Source organism: Hypomesus nipponensis, chromosome 11 (assembly GCF_054491055.1).
Source record: "Hypomesus nipponensis isolate SF chromosome 11, ASM5449105v1, whole genome shotgun sequence".
NCBI lineage: Eukaryota > Metazoa > Chordata > Actinopteri > Osmeriformes > Osmeridae > Hypomesus > Hypomesus nipponensis.
The window spans coordinates 11425153-11449081 of record NC_140371.1 but is presented as its reverse complement, the minus strand read 5'-3'; the positions used below and the strand labels follow the sequence as shown (position 1 = coordinate 11449081).

Here is a 23929-nt window from a genome sequence, read left to right as displayed (position 1 = left end):
TGTGTTTATACATATACCCAATATACACTCCAGGCCTGCTCCATATTGCACTAACCATAAAAGAAAGATGGATAAAGAGCAGATAGAATACCCAAGCCAGGTGTTCCAAACTGAGATAGAAAGCAGGATGAGGAAGAGCAAGTGTTTGAATTTGGGGTCTCAGCGGTCTCGGCAGGTAGGCAGGTTGACGAAGATGAAGATGTTGTACTCGATGAGGATGGAGAAGCAAAGGAAGACAGAGTACATGAGGAGGCAGGCGAGTCCCAGACGTCGGTTCAGAACCCACTTGTTCAGATGGACCCCCAGAACCTGGAAAATTGTGGAGAGGCAAAGAAAGAAAGAGAGAGGAAGAGCAAACAAGTTTATTTCTTGCAGTAGTTTTTGTCTTGGTCTGCTCAAAACAAAAAATCCTGCTCAGAAGCTCTATGTTCTTCCACTCACCGTGAGAAACACAGACGCCAAGAGGAGACCAACTGAGAAGATGAGGCCTTTGCTGTTCAGTTTAATCTGAGAAGAAACAATACAAATGTAGTTTGCACAGGTCGTTTGACAGGACAACTGTTCTTGCAAATATTGTAGAAGTTTTGGGAGAATATGTTAAATAGAACAAGAGATTGTGTTTTCAACTTCAACTTTTCACTCCCTCAAATAACCATGGTAGACTTGTTTACCACAACAGTTATTTTTGCTCTTTCCTTTAACTTTCCACTTTTTCTAGCTCATTTCCATCTCCACAAACTGTCAAAACAGGCACTGATCCACAACAAAAAGCCCTGAGTCAGCCAAGGATGCCCCGCTGAAGGTATATATAGGCAGATTACTGGAGACATTCCTTCACGTTGCCTACACCTCCACACGTGTTTGATCAGGTGAGGTTGTGCCACAGGTACTTTCCTGGTTGTTCTTCTCATGGACAGTTGAGAGTCAGTTACTCAACTTCTCTTTCTTTTAAACCTTTTAATACTGTCATGTCAGACTTGAAGAAGTACAGGGTTTCGATCGACAGGTAGCAGATCAAGCTGAATAACAGCATGCCACCCTGCAATAAGGTGTTGGCAATACGGTGTATGTGCAATTGGAATTGGTGACGGCAGTAGGACTTGCAGTTATTATTAATAGGCTTGTTTTAAAACGCACGCACATGTACACACACACACACTTACGTATGACCCATAGTTGACGGCCAGAGTCTGCAGGGCCCAAGGTAGGCCCAGTCCAATCAGGATGTCAAACACATTACTGCCTATGGAGTTAGACACAGCCATGTCGCCAAGACCTGAGGTAGAGAGAGAGAGGAGTGAAACATATTAGGGGAGACAAACGGAAAAGAGTGGAAGAGTGAGAGAGAGAGTTGTGGGAGTAGGTGAGGGGGATGGATATGAACACAGAGGCAGGAGGAAAAACAGAAAGGGCAGCACACAGAAAAACAATTTCGATCAGATGAGAGTGAGAGAGAGGGACAAAGGGACAGAGAGATAGAGTCAGGTCAACACCGACGAACATCAATGGGGACGACCGTGTGTCTGAGGCCTCCAGGTCACAAACAACAAACGAGAACACGAACAAACAAACTGAGTTTCCCCATTTAGGCCCCTCAGACAGAGAGGAATGAATATTTGATGGGGGGAGCGAGAATAAACACAGATAAAAGGCAGGAGGAAGGGATCACGCTGTTCTGTCTTCCGTTGGCCCCCTCTTTCCCACTCTCTCTTTCCCACTGTCTCTCTCCCACTCTCTCACTGCCTCTCTCTCTCTCTCTTCCACTCTCTCACTGCCTCTCTCTCTCTCTCTCTCTCTCTCTCTCTCTCTCTCTCTCTCTCTCTCTCTCTCTCTCTCTCTCTACCTCCCTTAGGACAGAGACACAGGAGACAAAAAGAAGGATGACAGCCCCCTCTTCCCCGTCTCCTCCTCCCTTTGCCCCTCTCTCTGAGTGCTGACCATCCCACAGAGGCTTGGAAGCTCTTTGATTCCTATGTTTGATTCTTTGAACAGAACACATGTGTATTTGTGTGTGTGTGTACTGTATGCGTGAAAGCGAGGGCGAGCGCAATGCATGGTATGAGAGACGTGACCAAAAATGAATCTTTGAATCGGCTAAATGTGTGCACTGTGCACACCCTCTCCATCGCTGTTCCCCCATGGTGTGTGTACGTGTGAGAAGAAGAAGAGGTGTGAGAAGAAGAAGAAGAAGAGGGGAAGGCATCCTCCTTCTCACCTTGCCGTGCCACTATGAGGCTGGCCATGCAGTCAGGGACGCTGGTGCCCGCTGCCAGGAAGGTGATGCCCATGATGACGTCAGGGATGCCCAGGGTGAACCCAATCACAGTCACCTGTCAGAGAGAGATGGAACATTTGCGTGTACCTCGTTTAAGAGTGCGCGTGCGGGAGCACATTAGACTTTGACTTTTGCATGCTTACAGCATGTGTTTCTTGCCTGATGTGTGTCCGTGCGTGTGTGTGTGCGAGAGGGTGTGTTCCGTCCTCACCATCCAGACCATGATGTAGGAGAAGCCGGCGATCCAGAGGGTGGAGGCGATGAAGGAGACCATGAACCACCTCTCCCAGCGCGGTGAGGCACAGTTGGGAACGGTGAAGTAGAGGAGCAGGCACAGAGGCCAGGCCAGAAGCCACTTGAACTTGTTACACACACCCGCTAGGGGGGACGGGAGAGGGGGGGGGAGAAGTCGCCATAGTGAGTAACGAGTTGATTTTGCTTCATGGTGTACTAGCAGTGAGTAACGAGTTGATTTTGCTTCATGGTGTACTAGCAGTGAGTAACGAGTTGATTTTGCTTCATGATGTACTAGTATGATGGACCTGCAGTACAATGTACAGTACAGCAGCCTTTCTCAATCCTGCCTTTCTGATGTCTGGGGGTGCCATGGTAACGCTGCCGGAACGAAAGAGTACCTGGGGTGGAGAAGGGGACAAAGGGTCCCTCCCCATCCTCCTCCACCTCCTCTTCGTCATTCTCGTTGTTCTCATTGTCCTCGTTCTCGTTCTCCGTCTCGTGGCCAGGCTCCACCCCTTCGTCTCCGTGGCAACCCCGCCTCCCGTTGACCCCCCGCTCGGCTCCGCCCAGGCCGTTCTCCACGCCCCGCCTCGCGCCCGCTTTCACCGTGGCCTCAGAGTCTCCGTTGGTGAAGGGTCGGGTGTTGATCAGACGCTGCCTCTGCAGGTCACACACGCCCCACACACACGCAAAAGGGTCGCGTACAGAACAGATACCTGGGTACAGTAGGTTGAGCATGTGATGCGTGTGTTGTGTGTGTGTTACCTCGGTGATGAGCATGCGTGAGGCCATGGAGAGGCGTGTCCGTGGTGAGAAGTGGCTGGTGATCATGATCCTCATGCCGGCCTCAGAGAAGGACAGCTGGTGAGGGAAGGCTGACAGCAGCTCGTCCACCATCAGCACCGAGGGCTTTCTGTGGAAGTTACCTAACAGTAGGAGACGACATGAGAGGCCCACGTGTGCATGGAGGTCCATACGCATGCACACTTGCCCACACACACACTGGAACACCAATGCACACCCACGTGTGTAGAAACTGACAAAACACACACACGGTTATTCAGACACACATTCATGCACACCTAGACAAACACTCTCACATATATGCACACAAACACATGCGGAAATCCGACATGCACACCCACATTTCTTTTTCTAAACAAATCAAGCTGTTGTTGTCAGTTTACTGGCATTCAGATTGTTTTTACTTTGGTTTGACTGCTGGTAAGCTAATGAAAAACAGGTTTAGTGCATCTCAAGCAGGATGGGAGTACCTTTCTTCAGCAGGACTGACGTGGCGTCACAGTTGTCGTCCAGGTCGGCGTTGCTTGCCGTTCCATTGCCCAAGCTGGACGAGTTCTTCTTGTGCCTCTCCAAATAGCGCACAATGTGCGAGTTCAGTCTAGAACAAGAAGTCAAATGGGAATGAAGTGCACATACTTGCACATTCTGACTCGATACTGTTGGGAATCACACCTGTGTGTCATCGAATACATATTTTACTGTACATAATGTGTTATGTAGAGCCAGACTTACTTCATTATCAGAATGTACACAAAGTACATCAGGACCAATGTCAGAGCTTCCCACCTAGAATAGACACACACATGTACACACACCACATACAAACAGAGGATCTGATTCATCTCACATGAACAAAAGGTTACAATGAGCATGACATTTTAGGGTTACTCAAGGGTGGTAAACCTTGGATTCCGACAATGCAACGTAGATGACTGTAACTGACACCTACCACACAATCTTCTCATCGTATATGAACTGCAAAGAGAGATAGAGGGGTACACGGCTCAGAACTTGGAAACAACACTGGAACTTTCACAGAGAATCTTTCAAGATTGACCAAATCACTTTGTAGTTTCAGAAACTCATCAGCAGGGGGCGTCACGGTTTCAACGGCACACCATATCACACCATGTCACCTTTAATTGCTTTGGGAAAACATCCTATCACCGAGGCCGTGGCACGCACTCACTCACACGCAGGCAATTATGTTTGCGCGCACTTGTACTGTACGTACACACGTACGCACGCTCCAATCCACTCACCACAATAAGAGCGGCGATAGACAGCGTGTAGTACATCGAGTCTCTGAGAAGAGGCCAACAGGACAGACGAACCGCCTGTTACAGAGAGACGGACAGACCGAGAATCAGAGGAAGAGGGAGGAAGGAGGGAGGGAGGGAAAGAGGAAAAAAAGACGAGAGAGAAAGAGCGGGGGAAGAAGGGAAGAGAGAGGTAGAAAGGTAAGCCCCCTTATTCCTTTATTCCTCACACTTTGAGTACATCCTCCATCCTCCAGTACCAGAATAATTACAGAAAATAAATAGAATTCCACAGTTCCACACAAAGCTCTGCAAATATTGGTGAACAGCATGAGGATCACGCCTTCTGATATTTAGCACCAGAAAAACTAATCAAATATGGTCCCAATGGCTCCATGATGGTATTTTCAGTAGCTGTGTATGTGTGTGTTGGTTTGTGTTATGTAATCTCAACTTGTAGGGTGTTTTCTACTAGGCTTAAATCAGACTCTTGGCATGTACACTGACAAGACAGGTTTGATTGTGTTGCCAAACTGTGTGGACGTGCCAGCCATGTTATGCCAGGAAGGTGTCAGGAATGGGGTCAGCCTAATAGAAGCAAAGAGCACGTGTGAGTGTGCAGAGTGTAGTTATGCCTGAAAAGGTGTATGTGAGTGTGGCTGGCGGGCGCGAGCCAATAAAACAACATCAATCCCACCTGACCGGCAAAGATCCCACACACTCCGATGATGCAGAGGATGTTGAAGACGGCCGAGCCGACGATGGTTCCCACCCCCACATCACCTTTAGTTATGAACACTCCTGAACAGGAGGCAAAAGCACACACACCACCGCTTTGTTACAGGCTGCATGGCTCACGGAACTGAAACCATGTGGGTCGGTGACCATGTAGGGTAAAGTCACAAGGTTTTTTGAAGACGAGCTGGAGGGAGTGGATTTTTTTTTTTTATGATTGTCTGCGGGCAGGATGAAAGATGAAGATAGATGAGAAACTGAGATAGAGTGTGTGTGTGTGTGTGTGTGTGTGACTGACTGACCTATGACAGAGGTGAAGAGTTCTGGAGCTGAGCTGCCAGCTGCCATGAAGGTCGCACCCGCTACATCCTCACTGAGATGGAGACGCTGAGAAGAGGCCGGGCAGAAGGGGGAGGGGGAGGGGAGGAGAGAGAGAGAGGTGATAGGAGGGAAAGAGATAAGAGAAGGATGGAAGACAAATATAATTCAGGATTTCGAGAGGGTAAATTGTGCTTTTTGCACTGCTGATTATGTTGACACATGAAACACAGAGCATTTTTCCAGTCCTACCTCACAAATCTTCTCCAGTGAGGGAACAAAGTAGTCATCACAAACCAGCGCCAGGGCATAGAACATGTACACAGCCTGCAGAAACAGACCCATGGTCAGGGCAGCGATGGCACACAGACATGCACACGTCATCAAACACACACACACACACAAACACACACACACACAAACACACACACTGTATACTCACGGACACACACTCATACACCAACACATTCTGTATACACACACACACACACTAGTCAAATACAAACAGAGCCTGTCTTGGTCATTTGAGGGTCTCAGAAAGTGAGATAATCATGGATCGCCTCCCTGTGGCCCTGTGTTCTGGATAAGCCTCTTCAACATCTGGTAAAAAAAAAACACACACACACACACACGGCCCTCACACCAACACAGACAGGGTCTGTAGAGCAATATGCGTGCGTGTGTGTGTCGGGGTGTAGAGTGGTGGGGAGGATTTTTATTTGAATGTAAGGATATGGGGATTACTTGTGCTGTAAATCGTGCTGGCATGGCCCAAAGCACAGTAAAGTGTGTCACTTACAAACAGGACGTGAAAGCCCACCGCTCCCTCGGTGCGCTCCTGGTTGGTGAACAGATCACTGGGGAATTCATGGAGTGCTGCAAAGAGAACACACACGCATGCACAAATTAATTGAGTTAATTAGGCAACACTCTGACTGATAAGCACATGCTTGTTTGCACTCAAACACCCGATATGAACCTGTTGACTGTAGTCTGTTATTAAGCCCGTACACTGTAAGGAAGTCTGTGGTGGAACACAGTGTTTGTTATGGTAACAGGAGAGTGAGATTGATTGACAAGAACTCTGCCAACATACTCAGTCTCAAACTCAAACATGACACAGTTTGATTCAAACCCACGCACACCAGAACAGTCACATACATACCAGTCTACGGGAGTGACAGGACTAAACATAGCCTTTCGGTGTGTGTGCGTTTGTCTATGTACATACGCGAGAGCATGTGCATGTGTTGGTGTCTCTACTTGTGAGGGACAGTGTCGGTGTGTGCACGTCCGCGCGTGTGTGTGTGTCGTGTGCAATGGCTGCACAATGTGCGGTGACATTCTCTCCTCGAACACCCAAGAGGTTGTGTGAGTCAGCGAGCTTCAGCCTGCCCTCAAAGCCCCAAACACAACACAGCCATCTCTGCTCATAGGACCTGACAAGGCCCCAGAGAGAGAGGGAGAGGTGAAGAGGGGAGGGAGAGAGAGACAGAGAGGGGTGAGGGCGGGGCGGAGGCAGCGGAAAAAGTATTGGAGAGAGGATGAGAGGGCGAGAGCGAGGACAGAGAAAGGAGAATGAAGCCATGGGAGAGCAGGAAAAAAAGGAGAATGGGGTGAGGAGGAAGGAGGAGGAGAGAGGTGTTTTCAGAGACGGCTCGTTGAGTGAGGCGTGTATGGTCCTGAAACATGTTCTTTATACAAATCGTTTCTCTTGAAAGTGTTCACTCTCTTCCCCCTCCCCTTTTGGTTTTCCTCCTTGTTCCGTCACCTTTCCTCTCCTTCCTCCAATACAGTACAGTAGACATCTCCCAGTGGGCCCGACAGTACAGCTGGCAGGGCAGAAGCACACTGGAATGGGCTTCATGCTGTGCCTGGCAGCCAAGGCAGTCTCACCAACACCAGTGCCCAGCTCTCAATGCCCACGTTCGCACACAATGAGCCAAGGTGCCAGTCAATTACTCCAAGATGCAGCCAAATACTACTTACACGCAACACTTACACCACTAATAAGAAGGGACTCGAATTGGTGTATAGTTCTACACCAACAACACTATTTTTCGACCTCTCTCGCACACACACACGCACGCACACACACACACGCACACACGCACGCACGCACACACACACACACACACACACACACACACACACACACACACACACACACACACACGCACGCACACACCTAGATACAGTACAATTGTGCAGTATATAATGGTATGGTCTTTGAACCAACAGTCATTTGTGTCATGAGAGGATTTTCCACATCTGTAATAATTCTGCCTTTTTGTGTTATTTATGGACATTTTATGCATTTCATTTTTCAACGCTTTTCTTTTGTCATTCCCCCAAAAAAGAAACCTTCACACACATCCCAAGTGTGATTTCACGCCCCACAGCCACAACCCATTAAGAGCCCCTCAAAATAACAACAACAACAAACACGCCCACCCAAACAAGTGAGCGGCTGGGGCGGACGAGAAAAGAGCCTCTCCCCGCTCTCTGTGACAGAGGGGTCTTTTGTGCGTGTTCACCTCACAGTTCGCTTCAGTTCAGCCATACGGAGCTCTGTGCTGCACTGGATTCCACCTCATTACTTCAAGTGAATGAATTGCAGTCAAATTAAACACATCGAAACGCATAAATGAGACCTTTTCAGGCTCAAGGAAACGCACACACACACAAAAAGAATGAAACGTATTTAAATACATTGAAAGGACTCCCCTCCCAGACCCCCCCCCCCTCCCTTCATGATCTTTGCTCATTTTCATGTCAGTTGGATCCTTTCAGAGCCGACCCGTGCAGAACTTCCACACTGTCCCCTGCTCTAAATGGATCATCTACGCTCGAGCCCATACATACACACAGCACTGGAATGGTGCACTAAGTGCAGTCTGCTCTGTAAGGAGATTTATCCCCCCGGTTTATAGCGCTGAGGCTGGAGAGAGAATAACATGGGATTAAGAGGGAAAACAACAGGGCTACAAAGTGGTGGCCGTCGCTCCGGCACTGTAGCCACCATTCAAACGGTTATGAACGAGATGGATAATGATGTCATTTGGCTTTCTTCGACAGCATCAAAAAGTGGAGAAGATAATGGCTCAGAGGCCAGCTCTGCATTTATAGATGGACCGGCTTTCGTCTGATTCCCAACTATGACTGTGAAGGATGTGAACATCAAATGGTTGAGCTTAAGCATCTGTTTGACGAGCAGGGTGTCCTGTATTACAATAACCATCCAAATCTTTGTTCTGTACCAGTCTGCCAGGGTCATTACATTTTAGGTACAGTAAATAAAATTGTGGAATAAACTATACCTATATCAAGGTTATGAAATAACTGTATGTTTGTGACAACCTTTCCCTGAAAATCTTTTAAATGTATTAATCAAAAAGAACGTCCTTACACTTGACATTGGAAGTGTTGAACTATTAATGTGAGCAAAGCCTAGTTCAGGGCGTGGCACTTGTGCAGCGTGTGTCATTCTGCTCATCAACTACACCTGTGTTAGCAGGCTTCAAGCCCATTGGCCCACGTCCGATAAAATGGCATTATAATGCTGCACGGATACTCCTACACTCATTCCCGGTTGTTGTATCATTGTGCTGCTGCCTCCCTCCTCCATCATCCCATCTCCCCCGTGTTGTCAGTATGTTGATATCCTTCAGGGGGGATTATTACTCTATTCGCTCCCAGCCTCATATTGCATGTATGTTGCTTGTTAATGCTACAAGCAGGGAGTGCTTCCCCGGCCTAGATACACCCACTCCGTCAAACCTATTTCTATGTCTCTGGTTATCAATAAATGCTTGAATCAATACCTGAGTGTCTTGACTGAAGTTAATGCTAATTAAGGGAAATGTCAATGAACAGCTCTTTAATTTAGGTCAACTTAAAAGCTTTGAAATCAAGTATTTTATCCTCCCATAAATCAATGTCTTCACCGGTTCTTCAGAAAAGGTTAAACTAAATTGAAAGAGTGCATTTAAAGGCACTCATTCAACATCTAATTCATGTTTGTGTGTTCATGTTATTCGTGTGAAAAAGAAAGACATAGACGGTAGCATAGAGAGATAATGAAATGGAAAGAAAGAGAGAGCAGGAGAGATGCTGGACTGAGTCCCTGTGTGTGTGTGTGTGTGTGTGTGTATGTGGGTGTGTCTGTGATCTTCCTATATTCTCCATGTGACAGAATTTGACCTTTGGATGTCCTGCCACATTTGAGTGTGACATCGGAGGGTGCCGGAGATCCATAGTGTTAGCCATGACAGAATTGACGGGCTGGTTACCAGTGCATGGGACCTTTAAAGGTAGCTGGTCATTTCTCACAATACAGTAGCCAATGCAACGGCACCTATAACCAACCTAAACCCTCAAGGAAGACAAAACGACATATCAGTGAGGGATTCCCTGCTCCTCAGATGGTTCCTACAGGTTGGTGCTGACCATAGGTTGAACAGAAGTATGCAGTCAGAATAGAGATCAAAGTCAAAACTGGCAAGTGAAAGGATGGTGAAGACATTCAGAGTTTTGAATCACTAGAGCGTTTGCAGTGTTCTCCATTGGTGTTAGTCAGTTTAGCCGGTGGTCAGCTACAAGGCTGGGGAGTACAGGATCATCATACAATCACAGTCCATTGGCTCCAAACTAACGTGCACATATACACACCCAAACACACACACAGGCAGATTGCTTGCATTGATACACATTGAGACATACATTGTACACATGTACAGTGATGATATATGGTATGTAGTACACACACCCATAACACAGGTGTGTACACTTGAATACGATAAAATCAGATCAGGAACACGCAAGAGTACTTAAACAGACAAATTCCCTATCCCCATTATCAAAGCCACACACAGACACACACACACACACATACAACCACCCAAACACACGCACACTCACCCACACTCTCAAATCCCAGATTTTTAAATCTGTGCTGGATCAGGCTGGATTGACAAGATCCTGTCATAGATAACTAGGTTCGCTGGGGGGCAGAGGATCTACGACATAGCCTTCAGGGTGTGTGTGTGTGTGTGTGTGTCCACGAGCACGCCCTTACGTAATCAAACAGTCATTACATAAGGCCACTGTGAGCAGCGGAGAGAGGGAGAGAGGGACAGAAGAGAAAGGGGAGAGGAAAGAGAGAGAACGATCCTAATCCTATGCTTCATTATAGAGATCTCTGGAGGGCCGGCCTTTTACGAGCAGTAGAAAAGATCACTCCTTGTGCAGACGACAGATGGCTTTTTGTTCATCAACGCAAAGAGCGGCTCTGTTCCAACATCCCACAGGTAGCAGGGAGAAACACCGGTGAAACGCTGTCAACCTACTTCCGCCGTAGTTAATGGTGGCAAATTCACATGCATCCACGCACATACGTGTACATATGCGCAGTGAAACGCTCGCACAAACACACAGTCAAACACACTCACACAAACACACAGAGACAAACTCACACTCACACAAACACACAGAGTCAAACACACACTCACACAAACACAAATCGAGATTGGCAGACGGGATGCCAAGTCTTGTACCGGTCACTCTAATCTTTCCAACCAGAATGTTTAATGTACTCTGAGTTGACATGTGCTATTTATATGAGAGTAATGTTAATATGGTTGGAGTGCCAATCCATGGTTACTGTATGTTGGCCCTTTACGAGAACATCTTCACAATGAATTAAAAACCTTCTCTGTATTCCGCGGCTTAAAAAGCACACAAATCCAGCACTCATCCTCCAACACGCTACTTACAGAACAAAAATGAAATGAATATGATCTAATCTTCAGGAGAGAGCTAACCTCTTATTGTCCGTCCAGTGTTTGCGCAACAGAAGGCTTATCGTTTATGAGTGGGGAGCGATAGACCATATTATTACGGGCTCCCTTCATTTCTGGGTGGACTTTGTTATGTCGGCTAATACAGAAGTGAAGCGTGGACAGGCTCAACCTCTTTTTCGAATGTACAATGTCTATGTATCCATTGCTATTCCGTCATGGGGGCCGCACAGACAGTGGGAGGTATGACCCAGGACATTCGTGCAATCGTGCTCCAAAAGAGGAAGGATTTAGAGGGATTTAAGAAGGGGTTAGATACAGTATAGATAATAATCTGGTCCAAAAATGTGAGGAGAGGATGAAAGGAGAGGAGGGGAAAGGAAAGGAAAAAAGAGAGAAAGGGACTGATAGGAAAGGAAAAGACGGGGGCAAGAAGAAAAGGAAACAGGAGGATCGCACAGGTTGAGCAGCCTCAAGCTCCCCCACTCTGTAAATTGCTTGTCTGAACACTTCCAGCCACGAGCAACAATTAGCACCAGGGGAGGCTTGGGGAAGGCTGGGTTACTGACCCCACACATCTCCCTACACACTGACTCAGACCTCCAGACCACACTGAGACTCTCTCTACTCCATTACCAACTGCCAATCGACTGCCAACACCATCATCTGTCTGCACACTCATCTTGAAGTTTCCCCCGAGATCCCACAGAGGCATCCAAGGGAGCTTTGTGGATTCGATTTAAAGAATGCCTACAAGCCTGGTTCGACATCTACGGCATTCCCTTCAATACAAAATCGAACACATCCGATCAAAGCCGATTGTTACTCTATTTGATTGAAAACAAAGAAAGATAAATCAACAGCATCGCTACCGCCACCAGCCTCTCGCTCCCATCCGATACATCCACTGCCTGGCATGGGCTCAGAGCCAAGTCGACACGCTTCAGTGTCACAGTCTTCAAGGAGGTTTGTACCGCTGACAGGTCTTGTTCATAAGAACGTGGCTATTTTCTGACAAAGGTGTGTGAGGCCTCGATAGCTGGTATAGTAGTCACAAGTCAGTCTATGCAAGAAGCATGTGTTTGTGTATGTGTGCATGCACGTCTGGAAGAAGGCTGCCTGTTTGAACATACCTCCTCTGGTGGAGAGCTGGATTGGGAGGGTCGTTGTTAGAGTGTCTCTGTGTGTGTGGAGGTTTCAGTGTGGCGGGACGGAGTGTGTGTGTGTGTGTGTGTGGGGGGGGCAGTACCCTGTGAAAGGTTACATGCTAATACTGGCATTTAATCAGAGCGCCAACAAACGTGGGCCGCAAGAAATCAGGACACGCCGGTCGCGCTGCTGACCTGGGACATGAGAAAGGAGCTAAGGGGGGGGGGGGCTCCTTCCTGGATGGAAACAACAGAACATGCTTCTTGTTCTGGCTAATGAACACTATGCTCTGTATACTGCATGAGCACCTCATACATGCAGAATGAGGTGCTATGGAGGACTATGGAGGATCCTAACTTAAACCTTGGCCATCACAAGGGTCCAAATATGACTGCTTTCTGGAAACTTAAAAGGGTTTGTACTACGCCTCAATGTGTGTGTGTGTGTCTTTGTGTGTGTGGGTCTGAGTGTGTGTGACGGTAAGCCTGCTGCTTAATTACAAACACATTTACGGAGGTGGAATGCTCGTAAAAGAAAGGTTGTGTGCTAGTCAGAGGGAAAAGAGCAACGCAGAAAGAGAAAAACGGAGGAAGAGAAGGAAAGAAAACAACGTTATATGGCTGTGTTGTTTTGGGATTAAACTGGGCAAGTCTGAACGTATCTGGCCAGAACCTCAGTCAGTCTGTTACACTTGGAACCTTGTCTGCTAATGTTCAGTCAATCAGGCAACGATGGCACAGTATGGAGGATGGTCAAATTTGAATCACGTTCAACTGATTGACTAGTTGGAGGATGGATGGATGGATGGATTGCATGACTGGAGCGTGTTCAGGAGGGTAAACGGCCGGCAGGGTCACACAGTACAGGGTAACCACCAGCAGATCGGCCAAACATCACAATCCTAATCATGATGCCGTTGCCCATGATTTAATAACCTCAGACAGGTGGTTTATTTATTTTTGATGGTACTTACTGTCTGCTTAAAGAGCACTGGTAATTAACAGTAATGTTCTGCTGAACAGGGGGTGAGGTAGAGAGACAAAAATGATAATGGATTTGGATGTGCATGCGTACGTGCGTACATGTGCAAATACACGCGCACACGCGCCACACACACGCACACACACACATACAGGGAGAGTACAGTGTCCTCAGGAGACTCTGTTCAAGTAAGTGTTCATAATTCAGCAGTGTTCTCTTTTGAAAGCATGCATCCTCAGTCCAACACCCCCCCTACCGCCGAGACCTCTCTCTGCTCCCCACACGGGACCAGGAAGTCCCCTGCAGGCTCGGGGTCGGCAGAGTGTGTGGCAGCACCTGAACACGGAGCTCTGTGTGTGGTGGGAGGCGTGAACAGCCATAGAGACATCCGTTGTCTCACTTGTGTGTGTGCTCATCCACATGTGCAAGCGTGTGTGTGTGTGTAACCTTGTTTGTCTGCTCCCTGCTCTCTGTTCAACCTCCAGATCAGGTCCACACGGCAACCGGTGACATCACATACGGTACACATCAGTGGCATTTACCATTAGACTCTTACATTCTCACATAAAGCTCAGGAGAATTCTGCAAGTTCCCACACAAACCCATTAGATAGATGTAGATATGACACACTGCATAAACAGATGTGCTATAGCGGAATAATAATAATCCTGTCACATACAACCACTAATGTTCCTCTATGTCAGATTAGATTACACTCCAGTTCTTTTCATATCCCACTCTTGGTGATAACACTGGATTACGTAACCGCGGCAATCTGGCCACTGAGCGTCAGGGTCCGACGAGGCAACGGTAGGGGATGACGTCATCTATACGAGGGGCCGAGTTGCCTTGGAAACCAGCATGTGAGGCCCTGGCGATTTGGAGCGAGAGGATTCTTGAAGGGGCCAGCTGAAAATAAGCCAAATTAGTACAAAAGTGGGAGGTGGGGATGTGTTTGTGTGTGTGTGTGTGTGTGTGGGGGGGGGTTCAGCTGTCTTAAGTCAGGCTTGGAAGACGCGAGACAGCAACAGAAAGAAAGGAAAGAAGGGAAGAAGTAGAGATTGGATGAAGAAGGAATGACAAGGATGTAGACTGGCAAAAAAAGAAAGTATTTGGTATTGGGAAAGCCCCCAAAAAACAAAGAGCCAAGGACAGAGCAAAGAAGCCAAAAGAACTAAGAGGCCAGTGGGCCGAGAGTCCCTAGAGAGCACAAACATTTGTGAAAGAACAACCAGAGACGTGTCTCAACAGGCATAAGGAAGAGAAGCGTACAGTTCAGGAGAAACTGTACGCATTGTCCCCCAATGTCTGGTGTGTCAGCTCTGTCTCTTCCCTGCAACACTGAGGGGTTGAGATGAAAACATCCCCTGCAGTGGCGGGAGGTGCTGGAATGTGGACATGATGCACGCAGAGACAAGAGGAGAGGCAGCCCGGCTCCACCAACATCTCTGGAATCTGCATAGCTGGCCTCGTGCAGAGTTGGCACTAAACTGTGGCCAGAGAGATACATTCTCACATCAAATCTTTTCATGTCCAGCAACTGCCTTGCCAACACACACATAATACACATTCTAGAGACAGACAGACAGACAGACACACAGACAGACAGACACACAGACAGACAGACACACAGACAGACAGACACACACACAGACACAAATACACACTCCCCTGACCAGTGACCACAGTCAGGCCAGGTCGCCATGGTAACAAACAAGGGTTCCGATTGCACCTGCCAGAATTTGCCGGTTAGTCCAGGCAGTGGAATGGCACTAACTCCCCCTCGCTTGGTTACTCAATACAAACAATCATACACTCCAGTCAAACTCTCTTCCACTTTACTCAGTTGTTGTTAACAGTTTTTACTGGATATCAAGTACATCATTCTATGGCACAATAGACAAGGGCTTTAGCGGAGGAATGAAGAGGAGACCAGGAAGGAGAGAGTATAGTATTCCACCGTAGGTCATGTTCATGTCAGGAACAAGGAGTGATAGAGATCAAGTCGTGGGCCGAGAGAAACAGATGTGCTAACAGAACGTGGAAAGATGGAGAGGGTTGCATGGCAGGGATGTCACATTCCTCAAGTGTAGGGGAAGAGGAGGGTGGTGTGTGTGTGTGTGTGTATCTGAGAGATAGAGACTGTCTTTCCTCAACTCCAAGTCCACCGTAGGTGCAATACAAAACTGTCCACATCAAGGGCGTAGCCAGAAACATATTTTTGGGTAGGCCTAGAAAAATACGGATAGGCATCTTTTCAGTTTTTTTTACTTATTTACTTTGCGATGTGCATCCAGTGCATAATTTTTCCGAGATACTTTCGTTTTTGGGTAGGCCTTAGAACAAATTGGGTAGGCCTGTGCCTAACCAGGCCCACCCGTGGCTACGCCCCTGGTCCACATCCACACAGTCGACAGATAGTGTTTCATTGAGCAATTTCAAGCAGGGGGTGGTTTGGATATTTTTCTCTCATCTAAGGCAGGGCCACTAACAGTCAATTGAAATCGATTTTTCACCGAAAGGTAAAGCTTTAAATGCAGGACACGGGTCCGTGTGCACATGCATGCGTGCACGTGTCGTGTATGCTTGTTTGTGTTACAAGCGATTTATTGGTGTGGTTCGATAAAAGATCATGCTTAGAAATCCCAAATAAGATTACGTGGTTGAGTAACCTTGAGTTTGTGAAAACAAACAAGAGCTCATTCGTTATTCAGCGCACTGCGACATCAGAGGTCTTGAAAGAGGTGCTTAATCCCTTTCAACGTATTCACACACTAACACACAGTTACATACGCTCGAACACAAACACACACGCACGCGTGACCCACCTCTGCCATTGTGTGGTCCGCCTTGTCGATGGTGAAACTACAGTCTGTTGGGTTGAGTGGTAAAAATGACTAACTTTCCAACTGACACAGGCCCTCACACAGAGGCAAAGTGACACTGTGTGTTGCCACTGCGCTCAGGGAATACATATCTTTGAAGAACACACAATTTCACACACACAAACACAACACAATTAGGCCAATCAATAGGGAAGAACTATTTGTCTTCTGCTGTTGCTGCCTGCTCCCTCCGCTTGTCTTTCTTGTCTTTGGCATTGTGTTTCCTGCTGGTGTGACTCCTTGCAGGATGTGATGCGATGGAAAGTGACACAAGAGCCCCCCCTCCGTCCAGTCCCCCCCCCTCAGCCTCCAGGCTGTGACATGCTTAGTGAGCCTCCCAGAGTGACAGATGCGCTTCAGGCAAAAGAAGGGGACGGTACGTACAAACACACACACACAAACGCGTGAAAAAGCCCACATAAAAACATGTTCAAGAACACACATACAACATACAGCAAGAGCACATGCATACATAAACAGTCTGATGAGACACACACACACACCTAAAGCCCATGTGCCCCCTTGAGGCTTGTGTTCCAAAGTCCTCCCAGTGACGGACATGATCATTTCTTGGTGGTTTGGAAACCACGTTGGGGTTAGCTTGGGGCGGTGCGTGGGTGATGCTGCGAGCAGAACACGACTTGTGTGTCTTTCAATCCATGTTTGCTCTCCGGCTGGTGCGCCATGGGACAGAAAACAAACACCCTCAACCAGAGTCCCATGAATGATTGATGAAACACACGCGAAACAGAGGGGAGACTCACTGGGAAGGGTCGAGACGGCTGTCTGTTGAGCCCGGCGTACGCCGGTTACCCTGTGATGTGTGATGCTACTGGGCGTGAAGGAGGAGAACTATGCAGCCAGCGTGTGCTTGATTGAGGAGGCTGGCTATTTGTTCTGTGCTTCAATCACGCTGGACAGAGGGATGTGGAAGGCACGGTTGTCGTGACTCTCGGAGAGGGAGACGAGGAACACTTTAGACAGACATTGTCAAGCTGACGCGAGCGCACACACTCGTCCGCACACTCACTAATGAGGTGGTGCCTCTTGTTTCCACTGCATTAGGAGAGGGTAGAAACTGGACAATGTAAACATGATTATCTCTAATCAGACAGACCACAGTGCTATCCTGTTTAATGAAGGTAGAATGGGAGTGTGTGTGTATCTTAAATGGCAAGCGTGACATAAAAAGAGGTAGGAGAAAAATAGAATAAGTATTGTGTGTGTGTGTGTCACAAGACAAGTAGGGAGAAGAGGCAATTGATAGAGCTGGCAACAGCTAGAGTGAAGTGAAAGTGAGAATCCCTGCATCTTTGAGTGGCGGCTAATGAAGTATGTAAATAACAAATGCTGCCAACCAGAGCATGTTTACAATACTATTTTAGAATGTTTACTAAACTTTCCGGCTTTATGTAAGTGTTTTGTAGAAAATGTATGTTTGTGTGTGTGTGTGTGCACGCATGTGTTCTGTGTGCGTGTAGGGACGGACATGAAGAAAGTCTCACTGGCCTAGACTCCACATCTCCAACATAAGATAGATGACCGTAGTCCTCAACATTCGAACTAACTGAATCAAGGGATGCAGACATGTGATAGCCAGTTTGCGAGCTTGTTGAATTTGAGCTTTCTCCATGTGAAAAGTTGAATGGACTGACCAGTGGCAGTTTGTCATTGGTTTTTCCATGTGTCTACCGCCACCGTTCCACCAATTGTATGGGTGTTATTTCTGAACCAAGCCCTCCATTATGAGATCAGAGTCCTCACATGAGTAAGGCTCGATAGATGGTGAGGTCTTTGTCATTGGCGGACCATTAGTAATGACCACTTACGAGAAACTGCGTGTGTCTCCTGATTCTTCATATAGAACTGGAAAAGATGGAGAGATGGACAGTGGGAAAATGAATGAAATTGCAAGAAAGCATGTCGTCAGACGAGGCTCTTGGGTGCAGAAAGGCAGGGATGATGCCTATTAAAATAATTACTGTGTTTCAGGAGGCAACGCGTGATTAAACGGAAACAGGCTATTAGGTATTTCTGTCTAAATATAACTCCCTCATGCAAGCTAAATGAAAACTACCAAATAGAGAGCGAGGGATATAAACAGAGGGGGAGAATGTGTGTGTGTCGTGCCCGTCTGTGTGTTGGTGTGCGTTCACGAGAGTGTGTGCGTGCATATGAGTGTGTGTGTGTGTGTGTGTGTGTCAGAGAGTGTGTGCGCGCGGGTGTATGTGTGTCCACACGGGGGTGATTTCTGGGGAGGGGAGAATTTACAATGAGATCAAGAGAATGCTTGGCAGAGGGGCAGCCTTGTAAAGCAACGGGACCCCACATGGAAAACACTCCAGCAGTACCAGGCAGAGCAAACACACACGCCCACGGAAAGAATCCGACATCTAGGGACGAGTGCCCGTGCTTACAGCTTGGAGCATCTTCACAGGCATACACGCACAAGCACGCGTGCACACATGCACACCCTCCTATGCCCTCTCTGGTCCAGAAGCTTTTGCAGACAGCCAAAGCAGAATACAAACTGCACTCCCTCTGGGTTTTCTTTCTCTGTTTCTTCTTTATCTCTTCTTTACTTCTCTGAAGTCCTCCCGTTTTCTGACTCTCATCTCCACACCAGTGCGCTCTCTCTCGCTCTGTCACTCTTCCAGGAATCCCTCCGTTTGGCCCATAGGCTCCCATTCACTCTTTTCTGAGATGGTTTACTCATTTCATTCATTTCCAACCATTCACGGCTTCTTGCAAGCTGATTTGATTTGAAAGCTTAACGTTTCATAGCCAGCTGAACTGTTCAACGAACAAGCACACACTGCAGCTACAGCAGGATGAACACTGATGCACTGCTACATGAGGTAGACGGCAGTTATTGGTTGGCTCAGCATTTTTATTCGAGATGATCAATTGATCCCTTCATACAGCTGTTTCAGAACTTGTCGCATAGCCTTTTGGCATGTCAGTCACAGACAAACATTTCCACGTCTTCACCATGTCACATTTGGAATGGAAAGCCCCACATGCTAACTCCCTAACTTTGTGACTGAAGCTCAATGGGATACCGCTGAATGACACAAGTGATCCAATCAAATTGATTTAACTTATTGTCAGGTTTGACTTAAGACACCTTTCCCTGGCATAGGAGAAGCGTTTCAGGACCCTGCTTCTGAAAGGATGTTTTAATATTGCTGTAGTCCTGATGTCACTGTTACAGATTTGCAGAATGACTCAATATGGCAACCTGTCAGTTCATCTGGCAACGTAAGAAATGTAATATAAACATAGAAACATTACTCCTGCATAGCTTCCAACTTTCCTCTTCTGAACTTCCCAAAATCAATTTCAAAGCATGGACTGCTAAAGTTCAGGGAGACTTACGTAAGTACACACTGGGTAGAGAACAGTGATTGAAGCCAGGTTTGTGCCAGTCTTACCTGGTTCAGTGCAGTTTTTGGAAGGGGGCTCTGTCTCATTGTCGTAGGAGACCTGCAGTAGTCGACGACTGCCCCACCTTTCTTCCTCCTCAGTGGCGTGGCTGGACATGTCGTAACCTTGACAGGGGGAGGAAAACACACTTGTTCAAGGTTCAGTCCGTGGCATGGAGTACAACAGTAGACACTAAAGTCTAAAAAGACTGATGACATCATATACAGTATGTTACTAGTCAATATTTCCAGCCCAATTTTCACATGGAAAATTCAAAGCAGCGATGGTTCTTATTTTCTAGTCCCATACACATGTGACGTCATTTCCCAGAGTATTGTACAATGAGCAACACTGCATGTCCAAAAATACCCCCGAATCAGCCGTTGAGGTTCAGCATGTTTACAAGCACACGTTAACTGTTAGGCTCAGAGTCAGCGGGTGCACAGAGGTACATGGAATGTATCAGTCTGAATATAAATGTCACACGGGCCTTGTCATATACAGTAGGACCAGAGTGGCAAATGTATGGTGCGTCCTTCCTGTTTTTCCTTCACCACAAGAGTCCGGTTCTAACCGCCCAGGAAGCTTCATCAGCACGTTGACTACTTTGTCATAAAAGCTAGTGTACACTCTTTCCAAAAGCCTTCCAAAGACAAGCTCTTACATAAAAAGGAGAAACATATTCTCCGGCTGAAACATAGCTGTTGTGACATCACAGGGAGCGTGTTCCTACGGCAACACAATTCCCAGCATGCTTTGTAAGCCCTGGGTGATCATTCCGGCAGCTCAGTCATCTGGGTCACGGTATCCTCAAACACCCGCCTGGAACTCATCTCAGCTCCCACGATGCAACAGGCCCTGACTTACAGCTGCGAGCCGCCAAACTATAAATAGCCACAACTGTATTTATGAAAATGGGAAGTAAAAGCAATCTCTTTGTTCAACTGTTTGAATGGAGAGAGCACTTTGACGCAAACCATGCTGGCCAAAGTATCTTTTTAAGTACAATGTAGATAATGTACTCATAACAAATCCTTGATGTAATACATGTTACAGTTAATTGCTGACTCACACACAGCAAGACTCCTGTGGTGGTCCTTCTTAAAGCATGTCAGTATGCCCATATACGTACGTAAAGCTTACATTGTTGTGACACATCCTGTCGTCCTGGTGCTGATCTTCCCCTAAGCTGATGCTTATGTTCAGCTGTGTTTGTGTGTGCAGGACTACTGACAGCAATAGCTTGGAGCAGACACTCAAGACGCCCCACTGTGACCTTTTTCTCCCTCTCGGACTTTGTCTTTCACTCTCCTCTCCCTCTCCACAAATGCTCAGGAGAAGTCGTCTCAGTTGGAAGAGGGCTGTGGCTGGGCAGACACAGCCTGGTGTCGGTTGAGAGGGGTTCTACTTGACCGGCCACCATTACAGACTAGAGAGTCACTACGTCAACACACACATTTACACACTCATTGTGGGTAGTAGTTTGACAGCCCTAAGTCACCTAAGTACATGTACATGGTTTTTACCTGTCATCCATGAACACACACACAGACGCAACACACACACACACACGGAGGTATTATACACACAAAAACAGAATTACACACGCGAGCATTCAAATACAGAACCAAACACACAAAACCAGACACAAACACACACGTACACATTAGGCTCAAATCCAAAATCGCATATCCAAAACCAAACAGACCGACAGACAAACCGACAAATCAATTACACACAAATCCAAACACACGCACACACATCATGAGATCTCTTGTGGTTCTATGTTTAGTAGTAAGCGCTGTTCAATGAGCCGGAATTTATCCACAAGCGTGAGTTACTATGGAGACATGACGTACACAGGACAGTACAGTAACTGTCGAGACGAGAGAGAGAGGCGGTGATGTGAACACGGAGTAAAAAGACGACACGTGTACCACACACTGAAACACACACACACACACACAGAGCAACTAACATTGCTTTCATATAAATATTGCACAGTGAACAACACATTACTCTCATTGGTAGAGGCTGTGTAGATGTTATGGTTGTTCGGTGTCTGGCATGAGTAAGTAAACACAGATGAATATGAGACACTCCAGAAAAGCCCACATGCTGCACATCCAGATCAGAATACGGAACCAGGCATTGGATTTTCCATGGGGTATATACATGCAAAACTGACCTGGGGAGGTCTGCACATAGATGCCATGCACATAGATAAAATGTTTAGACACTACAGACATCATGCTTTAGAAGCCCAGTCCTTCAGCAGAGTCCTCAGGTGGAGAACTGTAGTGCTATTACTAAGACAACTGTGAGTCACCCAGGTTATGTAACTGAAGGTTTTGTTGTGTTTTTAATGAAGAATGCCATCAGGGAGAATATCACTCTTCATGTAACAGTCTGGAAGGCTACTGTGGAAAGAAAGATCTAACCTTGGTGTAGTCTGTGTGTCTGTGTGGTTGTGTGTCTGTGTGGTTGTGTATGTTTGTTGCATGCCCAGTTTGGATAGGAACTTATTTGTGTGTGCCTCTTTTTGTGTTCATGTGCCAACATGTTTGTTAAAGGATCTTTGTATGCGTGTGTTGTATGCGTGTGTGTGTACAGGATGAGCAAACGAATGCACTGTGTGTGGTGGTAAAATGTTTTCAGGTTATCTTGCAAGGATGTACTGGAGTTTCCCCATCAGCCTTCTCCTCTGCATAAATCTAGGCCAGTAGTGTGTGTGTGTGTAATGATCTTCAATACACAGGGGGAGGTTTAGACAATCCACATGACAAACTGTTCAGGGCTACAGAAAGGGAACACACACTCACACACACGCACACACAATCTTTACCGCATTCTATAGTAAATATAGATCTATGGGTCCAAATGACCCCATAATGTCGTTATGGAGGGGAAAAGGGGGAGGAGGGAGTGGGGAGGGAGAGGAGCGCCAAGTCCTCCCTCCTGCCACACCTAATCAGGTTGTACATCTTTATTAGAAATAGCAAGTGTGTGTGTGTATGTGGGTTTTGTGTGTGCGTGTGCGCATATGGGCCACTGTAGGTAAACAAGAGCCCTGTCCCTTGAGAGGGAAGAATCAGGCCAGGGAGAAGTAGTACAGAATACAATGTTGCAACACGTATCTTGTGCGTATGCGTTACACAAACTGGACTGTAGCTTGTGGAAGATGTTAGTGTACATATCAAGGTCATCTGAGATTAGAGTGTCTTCCTCCTGACAATCGTTGTTACCATGACACCAGATCCTTCTGTGCACCTTTTCAACTGACTTCAGGCTGAGCTTCAACCTGTGTATACTGTGTATATCAAATTGAGATGTGTTCCAAAAAGTCACCCAACAATCGTCTACTTTCCTGTCTTGACTCCCCCAGTTCTCAGACAGAGTAAGCTAAATATAATTGCCACACCCATCTACAAGAAATCTTTGATTATATTTGTGGTCCTGAATATACTTTTTAACTCTCTAAAGGTAATAGTAATGTAGTCTTGTAAAGATCTCTAACCCAAACAGTCACACACACAGTTGTTTTTTTTCCACAAACGACACATCTTTTCATCAACAGGACACTGCTCATTTCCCCCATCAATAAATAAATTTGTTCATAAGCGGGCTGAGTGACTCAAGGGACTCCCTTATGTAAAATAGCCCAGGGGGTCCTGAGGACCACCTCCGCTTCCAATTACTTCATTAAGGGTGGCCAGAAATGTGCCTGAACACATATTAAAAAAAGATCAATAGCTGATAAAAACTAGGTCCATTGGAGGGCATTGGTAATTGGCGGTTAACGAGTATGACAGCTCATTAACGGGCTTGTTAATAACCTCGTTATCGTCCAGTGTCATCCACCTCACATGCTGTGAGCGTGTGAGAGTGCGCTGTCAGGTTGTCAGATTTCCCTCTCCCATGTCTCCATCTCTCACTCATCCTCGTTCGAATGCCCTGGACAGGGTGGCTTTCAGGATCTAGTTGTCCCAGCGGGGGAGGGGTTTGGTGGGCTGGAGGGTCTGTGAAATCTCCATCTCTCCTGTGGAGCTCCTTCTGGGCCAT

General features: G+C 47.0%; 1 protein-coding gene across 1 annotated transcript; it reads right to left on the bottom strand.

Moving 5' to 3' along the window:
• Positions 1-79: 79 nt before the first annotated feature.
• slc24a3 (solute carrier family 24 member 3) lies at positions 80-23929 on the bottom strand. The gene is made up of 17 exons (XM_084709437.1): positions 23803-23929; positions 19876-19992; positions 6428-6504; positions 5881-5955; positions 5613-5697; positions 5273-5376; positions 4579-4653; positions 4266-4291; positions 4049-4102; positions 3787-3914; positions 3278-3438; positions 2911-3172; positions 2487-2653; positions 2216-2330; positions 1164-1276; positions 442-507; positions 80-309 (listed from the first exon to the last, which is right to left on the bottom strand). Exons 1-17 carry the CDS (start codon positions 23927-23929, stop codon positions 160-162), a joined length of 1902 nt encoding a protein of 633 aa, XP_084565563.1. The 3' UTR covers positions 80-159.